The following is a 17,716-nucleotide window of genomic DNA, read 5'->3' as shown; positions in this document are numbered from 1 at the left end:
CCTGGCTTCCTTCCCCAGTCCAAAAATAATTACTGTGATTAGGTTTGACTGTGTATATGTATGGTTGTTTGTGATGTGTCTCTCCATATTGCCTTGTTAAGGACTAATGACCTGTCCAGATGCACCCCCCTTCTCATCCTATGACCCTTTAATTAAATACAGTTGTTTAAATGGTTAAGACTATACTCTGGTTTATTATCCCAAATAATGGACCAGGAGGCCACAATGGGTTTAATTTTGATCAAAGCTAAGAACTTTTCTTACCTGGCCCAAAGTGTTCTTGTCTGGATTTAACTGCAGTCTGTCCTTTGAATGTCCTCCATTTTATTTGCCAGCTTTTCAATTCTATGAGAGGCTTGCATTCAAATTTTCTGTTGAGCTTTTTCTCACACAGACATAGTCTTCCTCTCATAGAGATGCGTCACTTATTCTAATTTTCTGTACTTTCCTGAACACTGTCACAAATGAAAGGACAATTCATGTCCTTTTACAATAAAGTATGATGAATACTTTCTCCTCTTAATGTTGAAATGATCTTTTCCCCAGCTGCCCTTTTAGTCAGCTCAATACAGAAGAGTGCTTGATTAAATCCCATCAGCACTGCTATTTGGATCAAGGACCTTGATTAAAATGCAGAAATATGTTTTCCCATCTACTGTTAAGCTGAAATCTCAACCTGAGCTCGCCTGAGACTAAACAACTAAACGAGGCAGTAGATTCATTTAGTATATCATACCCTAAAACTGTATGCAGAGTTTAGTGAATAAACATGACCGCTGTATGCAACGTTGTCATTGTGGTTTCAGTTTCAGTTTCATGACTTTGAGTCACTCTGGAATGGAGTGTGCTGCGGACATGTGGGGCTGAAATGCATATCTTCTCATCTTTGGGTTGCATTTACCTCACTATGCATTCCTAGCGGCTACAAACCACGCTCTGCACCATGTCATTAATATTTCACACCTTCATGTGGTTTCCTTAATGAGTGGTGTGATCTGTAAAGTTTTTCGTTGAAGGTGAAGAACACGTACAAGAAGACAGCCTGTTATTTGCTTGAAGGTATGCTGTGGGTTTTTGAAAACTGACTACCGGCCAGAACTAGCCAGTCAAGCATGAACCTGCTGCAGTCCTAGAAGTGGTGTTTTTATGTAGGAGTGCCTCAGCTATCTTTTTAATTAATATCTGCCTTCAGGCGACTAGTTAGATACAAACAGAAAAAAAAAGAGGGGAAAAAAAACCCTCGACGCATACGAATGGACTGTTAATCCAGCAAGGGGTAGAACATTCCCTCTCTGGTCAAAATAAAAATTTATTTGATTGAGTCTTCTTCAAATAATAAATTATTCTATGAATAATTTGACTTGATGTAGCTGAATGAATTCTTTTGGCATTGAATTTTATAAGCATAAACAATTAACTTAGCTGCTGCAGCTAATTTCAGTGTTTTAAAACACATTTTAATAAGTATTAGTAATTGAACATTCCAGCTCAAAGCTTATGGCCAGGTTGAGAGGGAGCATAATCAAAGAGGGGTTTAGCCACCTACAAATAAACTTCTAAATTCAGCTTGTCATAGACCTTGATGTGAGCAAAGTTTTGTTTCTTTAAGTATTTTTATTTGTTTTATTCTGCCCCATTTTTATGTTTTGTAGTTATTCTGATTAACAGCACTTTATCTGTTCTGCCTAATGTTGCCACCTTGATCCATGTAATTACTTCAGGCCACTCTAGCAACAATTGTAGCAGTTTTTTCTGACTTTATTGGAGATCTTAACATAAAAATATTTTTTATTATTATTGTTATTTTTACTTTTTTTCAACAAGCACCAGATACTAACATGAATCTCATCACCTTCCCAAAGTTTTCACAGCTGAAATTAGACATTGTGTGGATTGTATAAAGATCCTAAAAATATTGTTGTTAAAAATATTTGTGTTGTGCTGACAATTATTTTAGGTTCCCAACGGGACCATAGGGTTAAAAACCAAACCAGACTTGAGAAAAGTAAACTACGGTAAAAATAAATAAATAAATAAAGAAATACATAAATAAATAAAGAAATAAGATGAATAAAAAATATACTTTCTATTTTGGATTACTTCCAGGTCTCAAAAAGAAGAGGGTTAGAATTTTGACATTAACAAAATAGGGTTTTAGTGCTGAACTTGTTTTTGTGTCTCTCTCATTACGTCCTCCTGCAGCTTCTATTAGAATCACATGCAGATGGCCTATTATGCAAATTAGTTGATCATATAATTTCAGTTACTAGAAAGAAAGCCAATATCTACTTTACTTTTACTTTTACTGGGGAGTTGCAATTGCATCCTCCGTATGTGGTTGTTGCCAGTGCAGTGAGTCCCACCTCTGTTTTCTGTGTACATTGGCATTTGAGTCAGTAATTGCAGAATACATATGGGAAAATAGTTTTAGATTCATAAAATAGTGCCCACATAAATAAATGAGTGTTTTTGTGATTGGAGTTGTTTTAAGGCTTTGTTCACATGTAGCTGGGTCTTTTTAAAATGATGTTGTGGAGATATTTGTTTCTATAAAATAATTTCGTTCACAGTTGATCGGTTTAAGAAAAGTGTTCATACGCACAAATCTGCTGAATTACACTACGGAGCATTATTTTAAACCTGCCAAACCCATAGGGGGCAGTGTGGAGCAAAGCTAAGAGCTATATCAATCAATCTCATTCCTTCAAATTAACTACGAATTCCCTTTAGGAATTAAACATTTGTGTGGACAGACAGAAAGGTTAAACTACTTTTAAATACCGTGTTAGAAAATAAAACCAATAGAACACAATGTGAACTGGGAATTATGTTAAAGCAAGTATGTGGACGCATGTGGAGGTTGAACAGGATTGTGTCTAGATTGGGACAGATACCTGTTGTAAGACAGCTGACCTCCAAGTGCACTTTCTCCTTTGCAACTCAACATATTGGTGCAATTGGGCTTATGAAAAACAAGAAGGGTTTATGAACAAGTGCACCTCTGTGAAAGAAGTCACCTTTCCTTCACTGCAAGGCCAAACAATAACAAAGGTCACATATGAGATGTTGCTGCTGCATTAGTTGTTGCCTGTGATGCATTTACTTCTAAACCTCCGGTTTCCAGTGTCCACATGCAAAAAAGGAAAATTTGCAAAGCTTCATTTTGGCCGGAGGTTTTGTTTATAGTGTTTTTTAGTGCTATTAAACAGAGGTTACATATGGATGAAAGATCAATTGGCATAAAAATCTTGTCGGTTTATCAGGTTTATGTGTAGAGAAGGCCTAAGACAGCAGAAGTCCATTTCAGTCTTAGCCCTATTCTACTAGCCATTTGCTTCCGGCTTCTGAACATGTTGGGGTGCATTTTTGCCAAATTAAGATGCCAAGATGTAAAATATTACAGTTCAGAACCCGTTAAAAAAAAAAAAAAATCAATGACTATGCCTTTAGAGAACCACCAGGTTCCTGGAAATGTCAGGATATGAGTATTGTAAATGTTTACAAGACTACAAGCTAAACAGTTACAAGCTTTACTCTTTTAACAGCAGAATAACAGGAAAACATCGATATGCTTGTGCAATCAAACCAAGTTGATGGATAATGGTTCCCTATTGCAAGTGCAGAACTATAGTGTATTGTCATCTTCTCTGTTTCATTTTGGCTTGGGCAGCACAGGTGATTAAAAACTCATTCAAAAGCAACAAAAATAAACGTTTCCTTTTGGCAAGCTAAACATTTCAAAGAAGGTCACACTTTGAATATGCTCCTTTGTTCAGCATCCATTGCCTTTAACCGGCATAAATGGTGTGTTACATAAGCAATATTTTAACAGGGTAAATGTGAAGCCTGTTGGCTATCACTAAAAGATGTGAAGAGAGAAGTATGTACGCGTTTGTGGTCCTGGCATATGTTTAATTACATTCAATCCAGTGTATTTGTATAAAGTCAATTAAACATTTAACTTTTTATATTTGAATGCAACACAAAGTTTGTACAACTATTTTGTATATTCTCATTACTGATTAGTTGTATTTTTATGTTTTCTTATTTTGTAAACACAACTGTGAACTGCCATATGTTATTAAACAAGCAGTTTAAATAAAAACAATAAACAAATAAAAACTGCAACTCCTTTTTAAAGTAAGCCGGCACTTGCTCACAAAACAATGCAATTCAAGTTGACATTAAAATACTGGCCATGTAAAGATTATTGAGAGCAAAGAAGTATCGGGTGTGCACGGTTTTCTCCTGGGAAAAAAGAAATTAAATCAGAGCCAGGACTAATCATTCCTCAACCAAGTCAAACAAGGACAAGAGAAAAACATTTTGGTTATTTCCTTTTTATTTGCGCTTTTAACTGTTTTTCTTTTTTAACTTCAGATAGATCACAATGAACACAGCCTTTAGACAATAGCAGAAATAATCCATACAAATAAAAATGTCTCTGGTCTTCTCATGATAAAGTGGAGCCCTATGCTATCAGTGCGGGCCCTGTGGGTGAGGGAACAACACCAACATCATTGGGTGCTTAATTTAACAAACCAAAAAGGCATATTGTCTGATATGTGTCTGTGTTTGTGAAGCAGTGACTGTCTGAGTCTGTGTGCACTTGCATCAGTGTGAGTAATAGACCAGAGGTGGTTAGCCACATTCAACAAGGCCCTTCCCTAATCGCTTGGTAAAGCCAACAAGTCTCAAGTGGGCAAAACATATCACACTCTAGGCTTGAGTAATGCACTGCCAACAGTGCAAGATGCCAGTGTATAATTAGACAATAATGAGAGACCTCACATAAAGCTCAATCTCTAAACTTCTGAGGCCAAACTATGCATTGGCCCTGAACAGCAGCCTCTGCTCTATTAAACAGCAAATTGCCTGAGAAAAGGGGGCCATGGCTTCAGAGAATTCCTTTCCACAACTGGACCCTGCACATTTCTTCACCTTCGGCTTTTATATGTGCAGACAGTGGCCAGGGCGAGGGAACACCATCAAAGGGGACAGTACCTTGAATTGTGACAGCGACAGTGAAAACAATGAAACCTGGGATGTCCTCTACATACCTGTTTTGAATAAGGAAAAGAAAGGAAGGACATCAAAATGGAGTTTGAGGTGGAGAAAGAAGGGAAATGGACAATATGTACAGAAATTAAGCAAACAAGCACGCAACACAAAGAAAGATTACTGGCTCTAGCTAAGAGGCAGACAAAGTCGCTCAACACAAAAAAATCACTAGGGTAAATAAAGAAGACTCAAAATCAACTTTGTAATGTTTGTTCCCTCCCTTTAAGTATATATTTCATTTTCAGTGCTTATGAAAATGAAATGCCTAAATGCACCAGTGCATTTAAGCATTGTTACTTAAATGCACTGGTGTTATTGAGTGTGTGTGATGGCATTCCTGGCTGGATCAAAGTTCCAGTGCAAGCTGCAAATGTGAACTGTTTGTGCTGCCTGTATCATGTGAATCTGAGGCTTGCTTGATTTATCCAGATATTTAAATTAAACTAGAAGAAAAAGTCTCCTCTGAAAAAGAAAGAGAAGCGTAAATATTTGTGCTCCTCTGTCAAAGCCTCTAAGCTCTGCCTAAAAATCTGCATTCTGCTTTTCTCCTGCAAAAAAGAGCAAGGGTAAACCTAAACCAAATATTTTTCAGACGAAAGAGAGGAGAAAAGGTAACAGTTGCTTTGCCCCTCTAAGGAGAGAAAACAGTCAAAAAGGGAGAGATGTCAGTGAATGAATAGCAAAATGCAAAGAAGTCAAAATGATGCAGAACAGAAGAATGATAGAATGCCCAAACAAAGGAAATCCAAACAACATGAGTGTGATTTGCCTGTATGACAACAGGCAAATCTACTTCCAACACATCTTAGTGCCACAATAAGTCACTGTTTCCTATCATGGCTGCAGGTTATATACATTTTATGATTGTGGTCACATTTTCAAGAACACAAGTAGCCTACTGTTCTGTGTACCTTACTGTAAGGGATTTTTTTTAAAAAGCACCCTGCATTAGTATTTCAGACTGGCCGAAACTTGCCAAAATTCTCAAAAATAAATGTTTTTCTTCTTTTTTTATTTTAAGAAATCCTGAATGCAAAGACACCTGGTTGTACAAACCATGTACCCAAAGTAACTTCAGATAGAATTTCAGATAAGTCTCTCTGCAAAGTATGAGATTTCCAACATGTATTGAAGAAGAAGTACATACATAAACAACGCAGACTGTTGAAAAAGAACCTGTTTTGGTCCTTTATAGGAAATGCACATTTTGGTGGACCAGGGCTTAAGAAGCAGTCACAAAGCTCCACAGATACAACAAGCTCTCTGCAGAGACAGTAAGGCAGTTTCATGATCACCAAGGAAACCACTCCACTTTCCATATGGCAGGTTTCTTTTCTCTCTTTTTTTTTTTGGAAAGAAAGTAGAAACAGAATGAACAGAAAATATGCAGACTTGTTATTGTTAAAGAAAATAGCTGCCTTATAAAAATTTGCTCAGTAAAAATAGTCAAACTGTCTCCTTGTTGTTGTTGCTTTTTTTGTTGTTGGTTTGAATCATCTTCCAGATCAGCTGGCTCATTAAGCTTCTAACAGTTATTGTATTTGATCCAGCTGGATCTCAGGGTAAAAAGAGGCGACATCTCAAAAGCACTGAGGCCAGTCTGCCTGCAAAGATGCAGAATAGAGATGGAAAAAAAGGAAACACCAACAGAAACCCAAAAGCAAACTCACAGAGTTCGACAGCTACTAAGGCAACTTTTGCCAAATACAATATAAGCCCATGTATATTGCAACACAACAATATATTAATTTAATAAAATACACAATATAGCTTTTGTACACATAACAATTTGGCTCAAATGCACAGAAATTGCAGTAAAATCAATAAAAATATGTCAGTTTTTCTGATGTAAACACATCTAAATTGGATACATATACACATATAATGATATTATGTATAGTGATAATGTGAAGGGACATTTTCTTGTTTTGTTATATTTTTGGATATTTGTCTTTGAAACAATGGCAGTGTCCTTTGCAGTTCTTTCCTGAAATGCTTCACACCTGACCTCAACTCCAGGACACTTCACTTCAAATTCCTTTTTTTTCTCCTTACAAAATGTATACATATTTTGCTGATATTCTGACACTATACATGGATTCATACATACAGTCATCTATATAACCATATAGATATTATCTTTTCACAGCTGAGGAAAGAAATGTCCCTTTTTATACAACTTGATTGCCTTAAGGCATAGTCACACACATGATAATTCACTGTACACAAGGGACTAAAAGCTGATGGTGTACATGTATAAGACAAATCCACAGATGGGCAGTTGTGTGTGAGCATTCATTTGTTTGCGTGTTTCTGCGTGTGGTGCAGCATCAGCGCGTGTCAGTGTACTGCCATGTGTGTATGCAGAGTGGTAGTGGACATGTGGTGACGTTGGTGCGTGCGACTACATTGCTGAGCAACATGAACATTTAAATAGAGGTGTGAGACAGACACAGCTTACACATGTAGTTACAAAATGACGGGTGAGACATGGTTACACTGTTAATAAATCCGACTGAAACAGATCCGACTGGTCCATAGCAACCCCCCTAAAAGGAAATCTCTTCAGGTACAGATCTGGTCCATCACACGCTACACTTTTTATCACTTAATAAAAAAATAAAAACAACAAACAAACAAAATAAACAGGTAAAGTTGTATTCCTGTCTTTCACTGTCCGATTAGATCAGCTTTTGTTTCTCTTTTTCCACATCGATTGTCAGGTCTGACCATAAGTAGTCCTTTGTCATTCAGTTTCAATGTCCAACACGCAAAACAGAAATCCACCTACGCACATTTAAAAAGATATGTAGGATTTCACGATAGACCATGAACAACACACGAATGAGCTGGTGGGCACTTAGATAGGAGCTTGCGAGGTGCCAGAGGCTTAAACCCCTGCAATTTTCTTAAGAATCCAAAAAAAGTTTAGAAATTCAGAAAAAGTCAGATGTCAGTTTCTTATTTTGTTGGTTGCCATATGACTGACGTAATAAAAGTCCAGTGTCTGTACTTTTTCTACAACAAATACAGTGAAAAACGCTCTGGGGACCAGAGAGGTTTAACCTTTTCAATTTGTTTTGGTGACAGTTTTGGCATGAGAGTCGTTAGAAGAGCAACAAACCCCGACTTTTATCTTCACAATTCCTATGTTGCAGTCATTTGAGTCACTTTCTCAGTGTGCCAGTGGCCTCACTTTCTCTGCAGTCCTGCAACAGTTTGTCGATGTCTCTCACCACCTGGTCAGCGTCCATTCCGTCGCGGCTTGAATCTGGTTCCGCCTGCTCCAGGACACACTCCATTTCACCTGCTGCCTCCTGACTGATCCTGGAGCGGGCCTCTGCGAGCACCTTGGCCACTGGGTCTGAGGGAGGCAACGATGGGTACACCCCTTGGTCTCTTGTTTGTTTAGTAGGTGACAGGTATTGACCATCAGGTGGCCCGTAGTGGACAGAGCAGCTGGCTAGGGGAGGTTTGCCCTCAGCCCCATCTGCTGGGCCTTTTACTGCGGAGCAGGGAGGCATCGTGGAGCAACCCTTGGTTGGACTGCTGGAGGCTGAGGGTACCTCTTGCAGCAGGGGGCTGAGGGCACGTTTTGCTTTTAGGTAGGGCTTGACATTGGCGACAAGGATGGTGTGGTCGCGTCTCTCCTTGCCAAAAGTACAGAATGTTTTCTTGCCGTTGGGGTTGACAGTCTCATAAGTTTCTGTCTCGGCAACTGCCTCCATCCCGGCCGGCACAAACATATTGTTGCGGTAGTCAACACCTTCCGCCTGGTTTCCGCCTGCAGGGAACTGAGGCATCCAGCAGCGGTCAGAATGACCCAGCACTCTGCACTCCTCTGTGCAATTTAAACAATCCTCATCTGCAGACAAAAACAAAGGGAGGGGATGGATGGAGAAGAAAGCAACATTAATGTCAAACATCTATATAAAACAGAATTAAAACGCACAATGAGACGGCGCTTAAATCCTACTGGCATTAAAAACCAAAGTAAACTTGAGAAGGAGTTAAAGATAGAGAAATAGAACAAAAGCCCAAAGAAGTCCCCAAAAAAGAGGAAAACCAGCAAAGGATGTCCCATTCCTAGCACACATATAAACACAGTCACATGCGCACTAAAGCACACAGAAAGGCACACAGCTTTCCAAGGGAACTGGGGGACACCTGCTTGCATTTTCCAAAGCTCTGATCAAGGGGATGGCAGAGCATACAGAAAAGATGGGAAGGGAGTGAGAGGAAAAACAACAACGGTTCAGGTTTGGCAAAGGCACAGTGGCGTTATCATAAATTCATGTCAGTGGGCTTTGAAGCCCTCCCTAGATAGTGAGCCTGTGCCAAATGGCTTGTGCTTCTTCCCTGTGTGTTTCTGCCTGTTTATTTGTGCGTGCCTTGTTGCCTCTCGTGTGCATATGTGTGCATAAAAGTGTGTGTTTCTCTCTTTCATCTCTATTCAGAAGGAAGCACACTTTGGCTGATTATGGGAGTGTTTCTGCCTGTGTAAAGTGGATCCAAAACTTGGTTAAAAAAATAAAATAAAAAAAGTAGATTTTTTTTTTTGCTCCTGATGGAAGAGAGAAGGTAACATTGTGTGGCACAAAAGGTTTGTTGTATGTTGGATACAGAGACACGATTCTTACAAACAATAAGAAATAAAATTACTGAAGTTTATGCCTTATTTTTAACAAAAATTATTTGTCACTATAAAGTGACAAATTGGAAAGATATTAAGAGGGGTCTTAATGGATATCATAGTAAGTTTCTGTAATGTTATCAATCAATCTAGTAGACAGATGTGATGTCACTGTAAACATGTTAGAAAAACATCTTCATAGCAGCGAAACAGCTAACAGTCGGTGTTAGCTTTTCCAAACAAGTCAATTTAAGAATATTTATGAATGTGTTACATTAGTAGATATGAGATATGTACATTTTCACAGGAGATTGTTAAGCCTGTCTCTATGTTCTCTGCCAAACAGCTTCCACATTACTCCACGGAAGTTATGTTGAAGGCCGTGACTCGTCAATCTGCTCTAAGTCCACCGATAGTGGAGCAAATGCTTGAATTTCGCAACAGGCTGAACTTTATGCAACGGCACTGCAGATGGTGCGTTTCTGTCCTTTTTTCTTTTCCTGGTCTCATAGCTGTTTGGAAACGATGGCAGCAGATTTCCAGTCAGGCGAATGGGCAGATCAGCAGTTCAGTCCGCCAACAAAACTTTAGTTACATGGAAGTTGTTTGTCTAAGTAAAAAGCAACAAAATTCATGGGATCTTCTCAAGGTGAAATGTGTTATATGCTAATAGAGTATTATATATTGGAAATATGAGCAGTTTAAGTTTAAATTGATTTAAAAGGCTAATATTCAGGTAAACATGGTATTTTACTGACAAGAAGTCAGCCTGCTAACTGAGTATTTTATTATGTTTCATACTTACAAGTAAGAAAATTGTTACTCATATTTTTACAGAAAATTCGGGACCATTTACCAATTTACAAAATTTCCTTAAAAATCCAGAAGAAATAGCAATCAAAAATGGTTTCCAAGTAGATATTACATGTTTGCAATGAACCCAACATAGAAAGCCATTAATACGGTTTACTTGAATACTTAATTATTGCAAGCATGTCTTTATTGCAGCCCTCGCTAACAGTATTTAATATCACATGTCTTGCATTGACATTGGAGAATTTTCTTCACTACAGAAGATTGTAAGATGATCGCAGTGTGAACCTGGCCCTAGTTGAGATGGTGTTAACCTTGTGTCAAACACAAGTGTTTGCCTCTTTCTTCCTGTATTTATCATCCAAGTTATACCAGTTAATTTCCACCTACTTTACTTTTCTTAAATAAGACTGAGGATACATTTTTATCCTTGTACACCTGAATTTGACAAATGCACTCCATCATTTTGATGTTGGTTTATAGTAAAATCAGAGGTTTTAAATTCTGAAGAACTTATCAACACAAGGCTACGGTTTGTTCTCGCAAATGTAAAAATGTAAAAAATGTAAAACGGTAACCTTTTATTGGAGTAACAACAAGGCTACTTAGAACTGTGCAGCGTTTGAGCAACTATTCTCAATTGACTCCTGAAGGACAGAATTGCTGTTAGGAACTGGAAAGCTACCCCATCAGCTCCATTATGCAATGCGCAAGGCTCTACAACACGGTGAAAGTGCTGCTTTAAAGACCAGAAACCTGGGACTAATACAATCTTTCGTTGATGCGAATGAGCAAGCAGAGTGGATGTGCTTGAGTGCACTTGGCTTGGCCGTCTTTGCCGTGTTGCGGGTCAGCAGCACAGATTCCCAAGAGACTGCCCTTCCTAAGCTGTGGAGATGAGCTTAACACTTCACAAATGTTTGAAGAAGCCAAAAAGCGCTGCCAGGGAGAGCCTGACATTTCCCGTGTCAAGGCAGTCATCTACAGAGGAAATAAGGTGAGCAGGAAAAGCGAGACTAGACCAATACAGAATGGACTACATTTAAGTGGTATCGATGACGAGTGAATGCATCTACACACACCGACTGAGAGTGATGCATGTCTGAGGCTTTAAGAAAGTGATTTAAGATTGGAGTAAGAAAATATAAGCGAAATATCAAAGCGCAGATTTCGCTGATTTTGTAAAAAGACTGCACATAAAAATACAAGCTTGAATATTGTTTTCAACCAGAGCACACAATGACTGTAATCCATCAGCAGGGTTAAACCCCCCCCCAAAAAAAACAGAGCCAGCATCTAACAATGCATGGACAACTGCTGCCTTTCACCCACCCACTCACAAAGACACAAACAATTAACTTTGCCCCTACGATGTCTTCATGCTCTCCGAGGTGATTGTCCATTCAGCATATTAAAGCATAAATAATCCATGCAGACATATTTCTCTCTATTTAGTCGAAGAAAACCTCTGATAGATTATTCATGTCTCTGCTGCACGTACAACCTTGAGGCACTCTCCTCATATCTATGGCTAACAATATGACATATGAGAACAGGGGTGACATTCATCTCCCTCTCTCTCTTTCTTCTTCCCTCTTTCTGTTTTTTCACTCTGGCTCAACCAGCTCTCTAGGATGGGCAGCAAAGGCCTCCACCAAGGACACATTTGCTTATGATGATTTGGCTAGTGGGGGCATGTGCTGTTTCTTCCTCTTTAGTTCCTCTGCACTTACATGCACTTCAAATGCACTTCAGTGGTGCAAGATAAATTACTCTGACAGATACCCTAAAACATGCCATCATTTGTCCAAACTTAATACAGCTCTCTGCCAATAATCTGGTTTAGGCCACTGGTTACTGAGACAAATTATTTGGCTCGTTCTTTAATTTTAATTTCCTGCAGATGATTAATAAAAACACCATTACCTTCCATGCTGTGGACTTACTATTAAAAAGAACTCTTCATTAACATGTCGAACAAATAAGTGTTATGGTCATTTCTTATTCACTTTTCTCAGCGAGTGCACAGTTGCCGTCTGGGTAACAAAACATAAAAACAACAAGGTGCATGTGCAAAGAGCTTGATAATGGCATCCTTTCCTGTCTGACTCCGACTGTAACAGAGTAACAGCAGAGAGATGTTTCACTACATTTGTCACAGCATTTCCCCCCCCCTCCCCCCCGTTCTTTTAAAGGAGGCTGTAAAGAAAAAAAATCCACTAAGCTGGTAACAACCAGGGGAACTTAAGCACAAACGTAACTGCTGAGAGAGGAATGACAAGCAGTAAAAAATAATAATGGAAATATTCAGAAGGTTAATTGGGGTTTGTTTATTTGTGGTCATTTGTGACCTGTATATAACTACCTGATACATGGGTCTTCCAGTGTTTATTCTTCATTCAAACTGAAATGACAGGTACTGACTTTAGCTGGTTACAATTAGGTTTAAAGTTCCTCAGAAAGAACATAACTCTTTTCCAAAATGTAATCAGAAACCCCAAAAGTGCTTTGCTTTAAGGCAAGTGTCACTAAACTCTGATTGAATCCCCTGATCGGGAGTCAAGAACTATTGACTATTCTATCTTGGCAACTCTACTGAAGACACTTGACCTCGATTCCTGATTGGAATTAAATATTACATCTCTGGTGTCAACAAAAAGGCTTAAGTAAACTCTACACAGTTTTGTGTGGTTGTGGAGACATTTCTACCAACAATTAGATATTAACATCTTGCTACCTCAGATAAGGCTTGCAACAAATGACTGAGGTTTGATGTGATGTGCAATTGTGCACACTGAAACTTGTGAATGTAAAAGTCCTCTTGTGTATCAGCATGTATCATAAAACATGGTGTGATTTCCCTAAATACCCTTTTCTTCCCCGAGACACCTGCCCTCTGGCCCTACAAGCCCGTCCCTTCTCGCTTTATTACCCAGGCCGGTGATTAATGTCCCTCTGTCACATGCTGTGGTTCCCAAAGAGGAAAGGATGAGAGCTGTACTCACAGGCTAATGCTAGCAAACCATCAGCATTACGCTGAACACTGGGTAAAACAATGTAGAGGTAATGTGTTCCTTAAGTTTAAAAATGAGGGAAAAGACAGCAAACCGATAACAGTGGCAGCGAATCATTCCACTGTCGTGCACGGATTGGAGCCACTACACAGAGCAAAATGATCTGCTAAAGTGGACTACAGGACTAGAGAATGAACCAAGGTAATGAGTGTGTGTGTGTGTGTGTGTATCTTTGTGTAGAGGTTGTGTTGTGTTAACCCACCCGAGGTGGACAGGAGGAGTGGCAGCTGACGAATTGAGCGGGGCATCTGTGACAAACCATGACTGCACCTGTTCACCTGAGGGAGCTCACAGTGTGTGTTCGTGTGTGCAGGCGTGTGGGGGTGTGCATTATTGTGTTTTTAATCTTCTCACCTACTGCTATCCAGCCCAGCTGAACCATGCGCTTCCTCTTCCCCACCACCCTTGGCTATATCAGCCAATCAGGTTAACTAAATATCTGAACTGAGCCGATGAAAGAGTCTCCAATCTGATGGGGTCAAATGTTCAGCAAATATCTTGAGACTTTTTATTAAGGGACAACATCTCAAGCTTTGGGTATCGGTGACATAATTTAGTATCCCTCTAAACAGACAATATTGTGATCATGCATAAAGCTCTACTTTTTTTTATTTATTTTGAACTATTTAAGAAACCTTCTTAAATTTTCCCTGAGATTAAACTGAATAAAGTCTAGTCTACGCAGATTTATTTACAAACAGCAAATTTTTTAATCGAGTTGGACGATTGTTGTTTTCCATTGTTTTCCAAACTCACGCTGGGAATGTCACTTGCCCTCTACAGTTGGCTGGTTTATTATGCCAGCATTATATCTGCAGTTCTTGTGTACTCATCACATCTTGCTGTGGGACCAGCATTTGTGATGGCCAACGACTCTACTTGAAACCAGAAAAGCATCAAAACCAGGTCATAATGTCATTTTATGATACTTTGGAGCAAATTGTACCTGCACACTCTTGTCCTGTAAACTTGCTTCAAAGGTCCAAAATTATAGTAAGTTTGCTTTCTTTGGAAAAAAACACATTTTCAAAGGAATTTTAAATATTACCCAAACCTTATAAGCAAACAAACAAAAAAAAAGATTTATTCTCTCATCTCTACTCTTCAGTCCATATGTATGAAGAGCACAGGAGTTCCTACTGAGGAGGTTCTTTAGTATATTTGTGAGTGCTACTGAAATGTTTTTGCAATGTTCTTGTTTTTCCAAAATGTTCTTAAATTTTTTGCTAACTGCCTTCACTGTGGCCATAAACAAATAAGATGCAATGGTGTTTTTTTTAACTGTAATTTTCTCCTGACTGATAACATTTTGACATTATTCTGAACCTTTGTGATCTGTTTGCAAACTATGACTTTAGCTGACATATGCAATTGAGCAATGTCAAGACATTCCTATTACAACATCTTTAGAATTAGATTCTCTATAACCTGTGGCAGGTGTAAATTTAAGAAGACTGAAAGCTTAAACTGCTGAAAAAGTTTAGTTAAAAGCTTTTGCAAATTGTGCCATCTAAGTTACAGATTTTCTTTTTAAATATTTTTTTTCCCTCCAGTTTTTCAATTAAACTTGACAGGAAATATCTTACATTAAAGGGTAAAAGAGTTTTGAAATGATAATGAAAAAGTCTTTTAAATCACAAAAACCAAACATTGTATTATTACAAATGTGTGTGTATTTTTGAGAGCTATTGTATATTCATGCTTATCTGACATTTTTACCTTTTTTTCATAAAGACTGTAGCAAAAATGCTAACTATTGATCAGGAAATTCAAACTTCTGGTTGTATAAATGTGATTTAATATAGTGTGTCTAGATTGTTTTGTGGAGTGAATGGCTTAACAGAATGAAAAGAATTATTATCTTTGGTGTAATAGATGGCATAACAGCGAGAGGCAGGAGAATACTGATGCATAGCAGGAAGTGCTCAGCAGCAGCCGTGGGGAAAAACCGTTGGCTGGCAATGCACAGACTAAATCAAGAACACCTATCTAAGGATCAAACACGTCCTCTCTTTAGGCATTCTGCCGCAAAACCGCAGGCCTCTCAGTTGGCTAATGCTTGGCTAAGTTGCTCAAACAACACACCGAAGAGAAAGTTTATGCACAGCGGAGAGAAGGATAAAAAAACCTAGGAGCAGCATAAGCTCATATTCAAACAAAAACAAACACGCAAAGCTTAATCAGTGATGAGCAAGCAGAGCCAGGGGGTGTGGGTGGAAAAAAGGGGTCTGCAGGGCTGTGGAAATAAGGGGCATATGGGCTGCCAGAATTGTGTTCTCAAACAGCACTCTCCTACTGGCACAAAGCAGCCAAAGTGCCCTGAAATGCGTGAGGTTGTCTTTAAAAAATTTTTGCATGGCCACATAAGGGGGTGTGCATGTGAGTGTGTGTACCAGTTGGGGTTGTTTGTGTCTGAATGAATTGTGCACTCACCCCCCCAGTGTCAGTTTATCTGCAATGTGAACGCATATCAGTTTTATTTTTAGTGAATCTAATCAAATAGGATCTGCTTTTCCTGGCATGTTTTCCCACATGCTTTAGATTTCCCCAGGTGCGCCAAGAGCTGCCTGGTGTTATATTATTAATGAAAGATGCCTGCCAGCTTTAACTGTTAGCAAAGGTCAACCTTGAGATTTCTGTGGGAAAAAGGGATTTCAACGTTTTTTTGTTTTTGTTTAGATTTTTCTTTTTTTTATCTGCTGGCAATCCTCACAAACATGTTCAACAGTAATGAACAGCCATGAAAGCCTATTCAAAAACATGCTGAGTAAAGGCAAACCAGTGTTTAACAGTAACAATGTTTTCTGTTACAATATTCAAACCGCTGTTTCGAACAACAACTTTAGTGAACTTCTCAGTCTTGATGTATTTTCATCTTCCGTTACGTACAGAATAAACAAATTAAAAGAAAAACACACTTTTTTTTGTTGTTGTTGTGAATAGAACAGCTTTGAGCTTTCACTTCTGACAGCAGTCAGAGGCACTCAATAAATATTGCAAGGTCAGGTAAGGAAGATCCTTCCCTTAGCCTATCAAAATACCTGAGCCTCTTCTCCAACGCTGTGACTTTAGACCTTATATAATTCACATTTCCTCTAGGTATAGATCGCCCCTGCTTTTGCTTCAAAGTCTTTTAATGTTGCAGCTTTTGAAAGAGAGAAGCCATGGGCAAGCTATTAGATTATAGATGACTGAGAAGAACAAGCCTAACATCATTCCTGAAGTGATCAAGCTGTTTATTCTAATTAAAAAACACTGAAAAATATAAATAACCTAGTTTAGCAACGCAAGGTATCCTATGAATATATTAAACACTACACAGTATATACATAAACACACAGACAGACAGATACCTTGTAAAGTATACATACTTCTTGAATGTAAATTCATGGACTTTAAGTTATAAACAAACACAAATAGAAGCATAGTATTTGTGAAATAGCATATAATTGTGAATAAGAAAAAAAAACCGATCTAAACATTTTTAGAAATACAAATCAGGAAAGTGTAGCATACTATTATATTGAGCCTTCTTTCCTCTGATCCCCCAAAGTAAAATTCAGTACAACTAGTATATTTCAGGAGTTATCTAATTATTAAGGAGTGTGCTTCTGGTCAAATCTTAGCAGTTTGTCAAAGAACATCAGTGAACAAACTGCAACATGAAAAGCAAAAAAGCAACAAAAAAAAAGAAAAAACACTTGACATGTTAGGGATTAAGTTTTGTAAAAAACTATAAAACATCTGCAAAGATACCAAATTATGGCTGGCCATATGGATGGAAGGTGCTCTGGCCATACAGTATGAGCAAAAATTTTTATTTTTACGGTTTTGTGAAAAATCCTATGTTTAGTGTAAAACTAACACATGAAACATGGGGATGGCAGCATGATGCTGTGAAAGATGGTAGAACTAAACAGGATAAAACATTTAAAAAGACAACATGTTAAGAGGTTTAAATCGACTTGAAACTGGGGCGGTGATTTAGATCCAGTCGGCAAAACAAAGACACTCTGAGCTAAAATGTAAAGACTTTGATCAAATCATAATCATAGGTAGAGGATCACAATGCTCAGACTTAAATTAATCGATCATCTGTGGCCAAACATGAAACTCGGTGTTCACATTTGCTCAT

General features: G+C 38.4%; 1 protein-coding gene across 3 annotated transcripts in view; it reads right to left on the bottom strand.

Moving 5' to 3' along the window:
* Positions 1-4,320: 4,320 nt before the first annotated feature.
* The window catches only part of pcdh17 (protocadherin 17), a 62,403-nt gene continuing 49,007 nt past the window's right edge, over positions 4,321-17,716 (bottom strand). For all 3 annotated transcript variants that reach the window (XM_028015264.1, XM_028015261.1, XM_028015262.1), the window contains exon 5: positions 4,321-8,926. In XM_028015264.1, the coding sequence (XP_027871065.1) occupies positions 8,229-8,926 (698 nt within the window). In that variant the 3' untranslated portion in view covers positions 4,321-8,228. The remainder of the gene's footprint in view (positions 8,927-17,716) is intronic.

Source organism: Xiphophorus couchianus, chromosome 4 (assembly GCF_001444195.1).
Source record: "Xiphophorus couchianus chromosome 4, X_couchianus-1.0, whole genome shotgun sequence".
Lineage (NCBI taxonomy): Eukaryota > Metazoa > Chordata > Actinopteri > Cyprinodontiformes > Poeciliidae > Xiphophorus > Xiphophorus couchianus.
The sequence above is the reverse complement of the archived record's forward strand: the minus strand, read 5'-3'. Positions and strand labels throughout refer to the sequence as shown.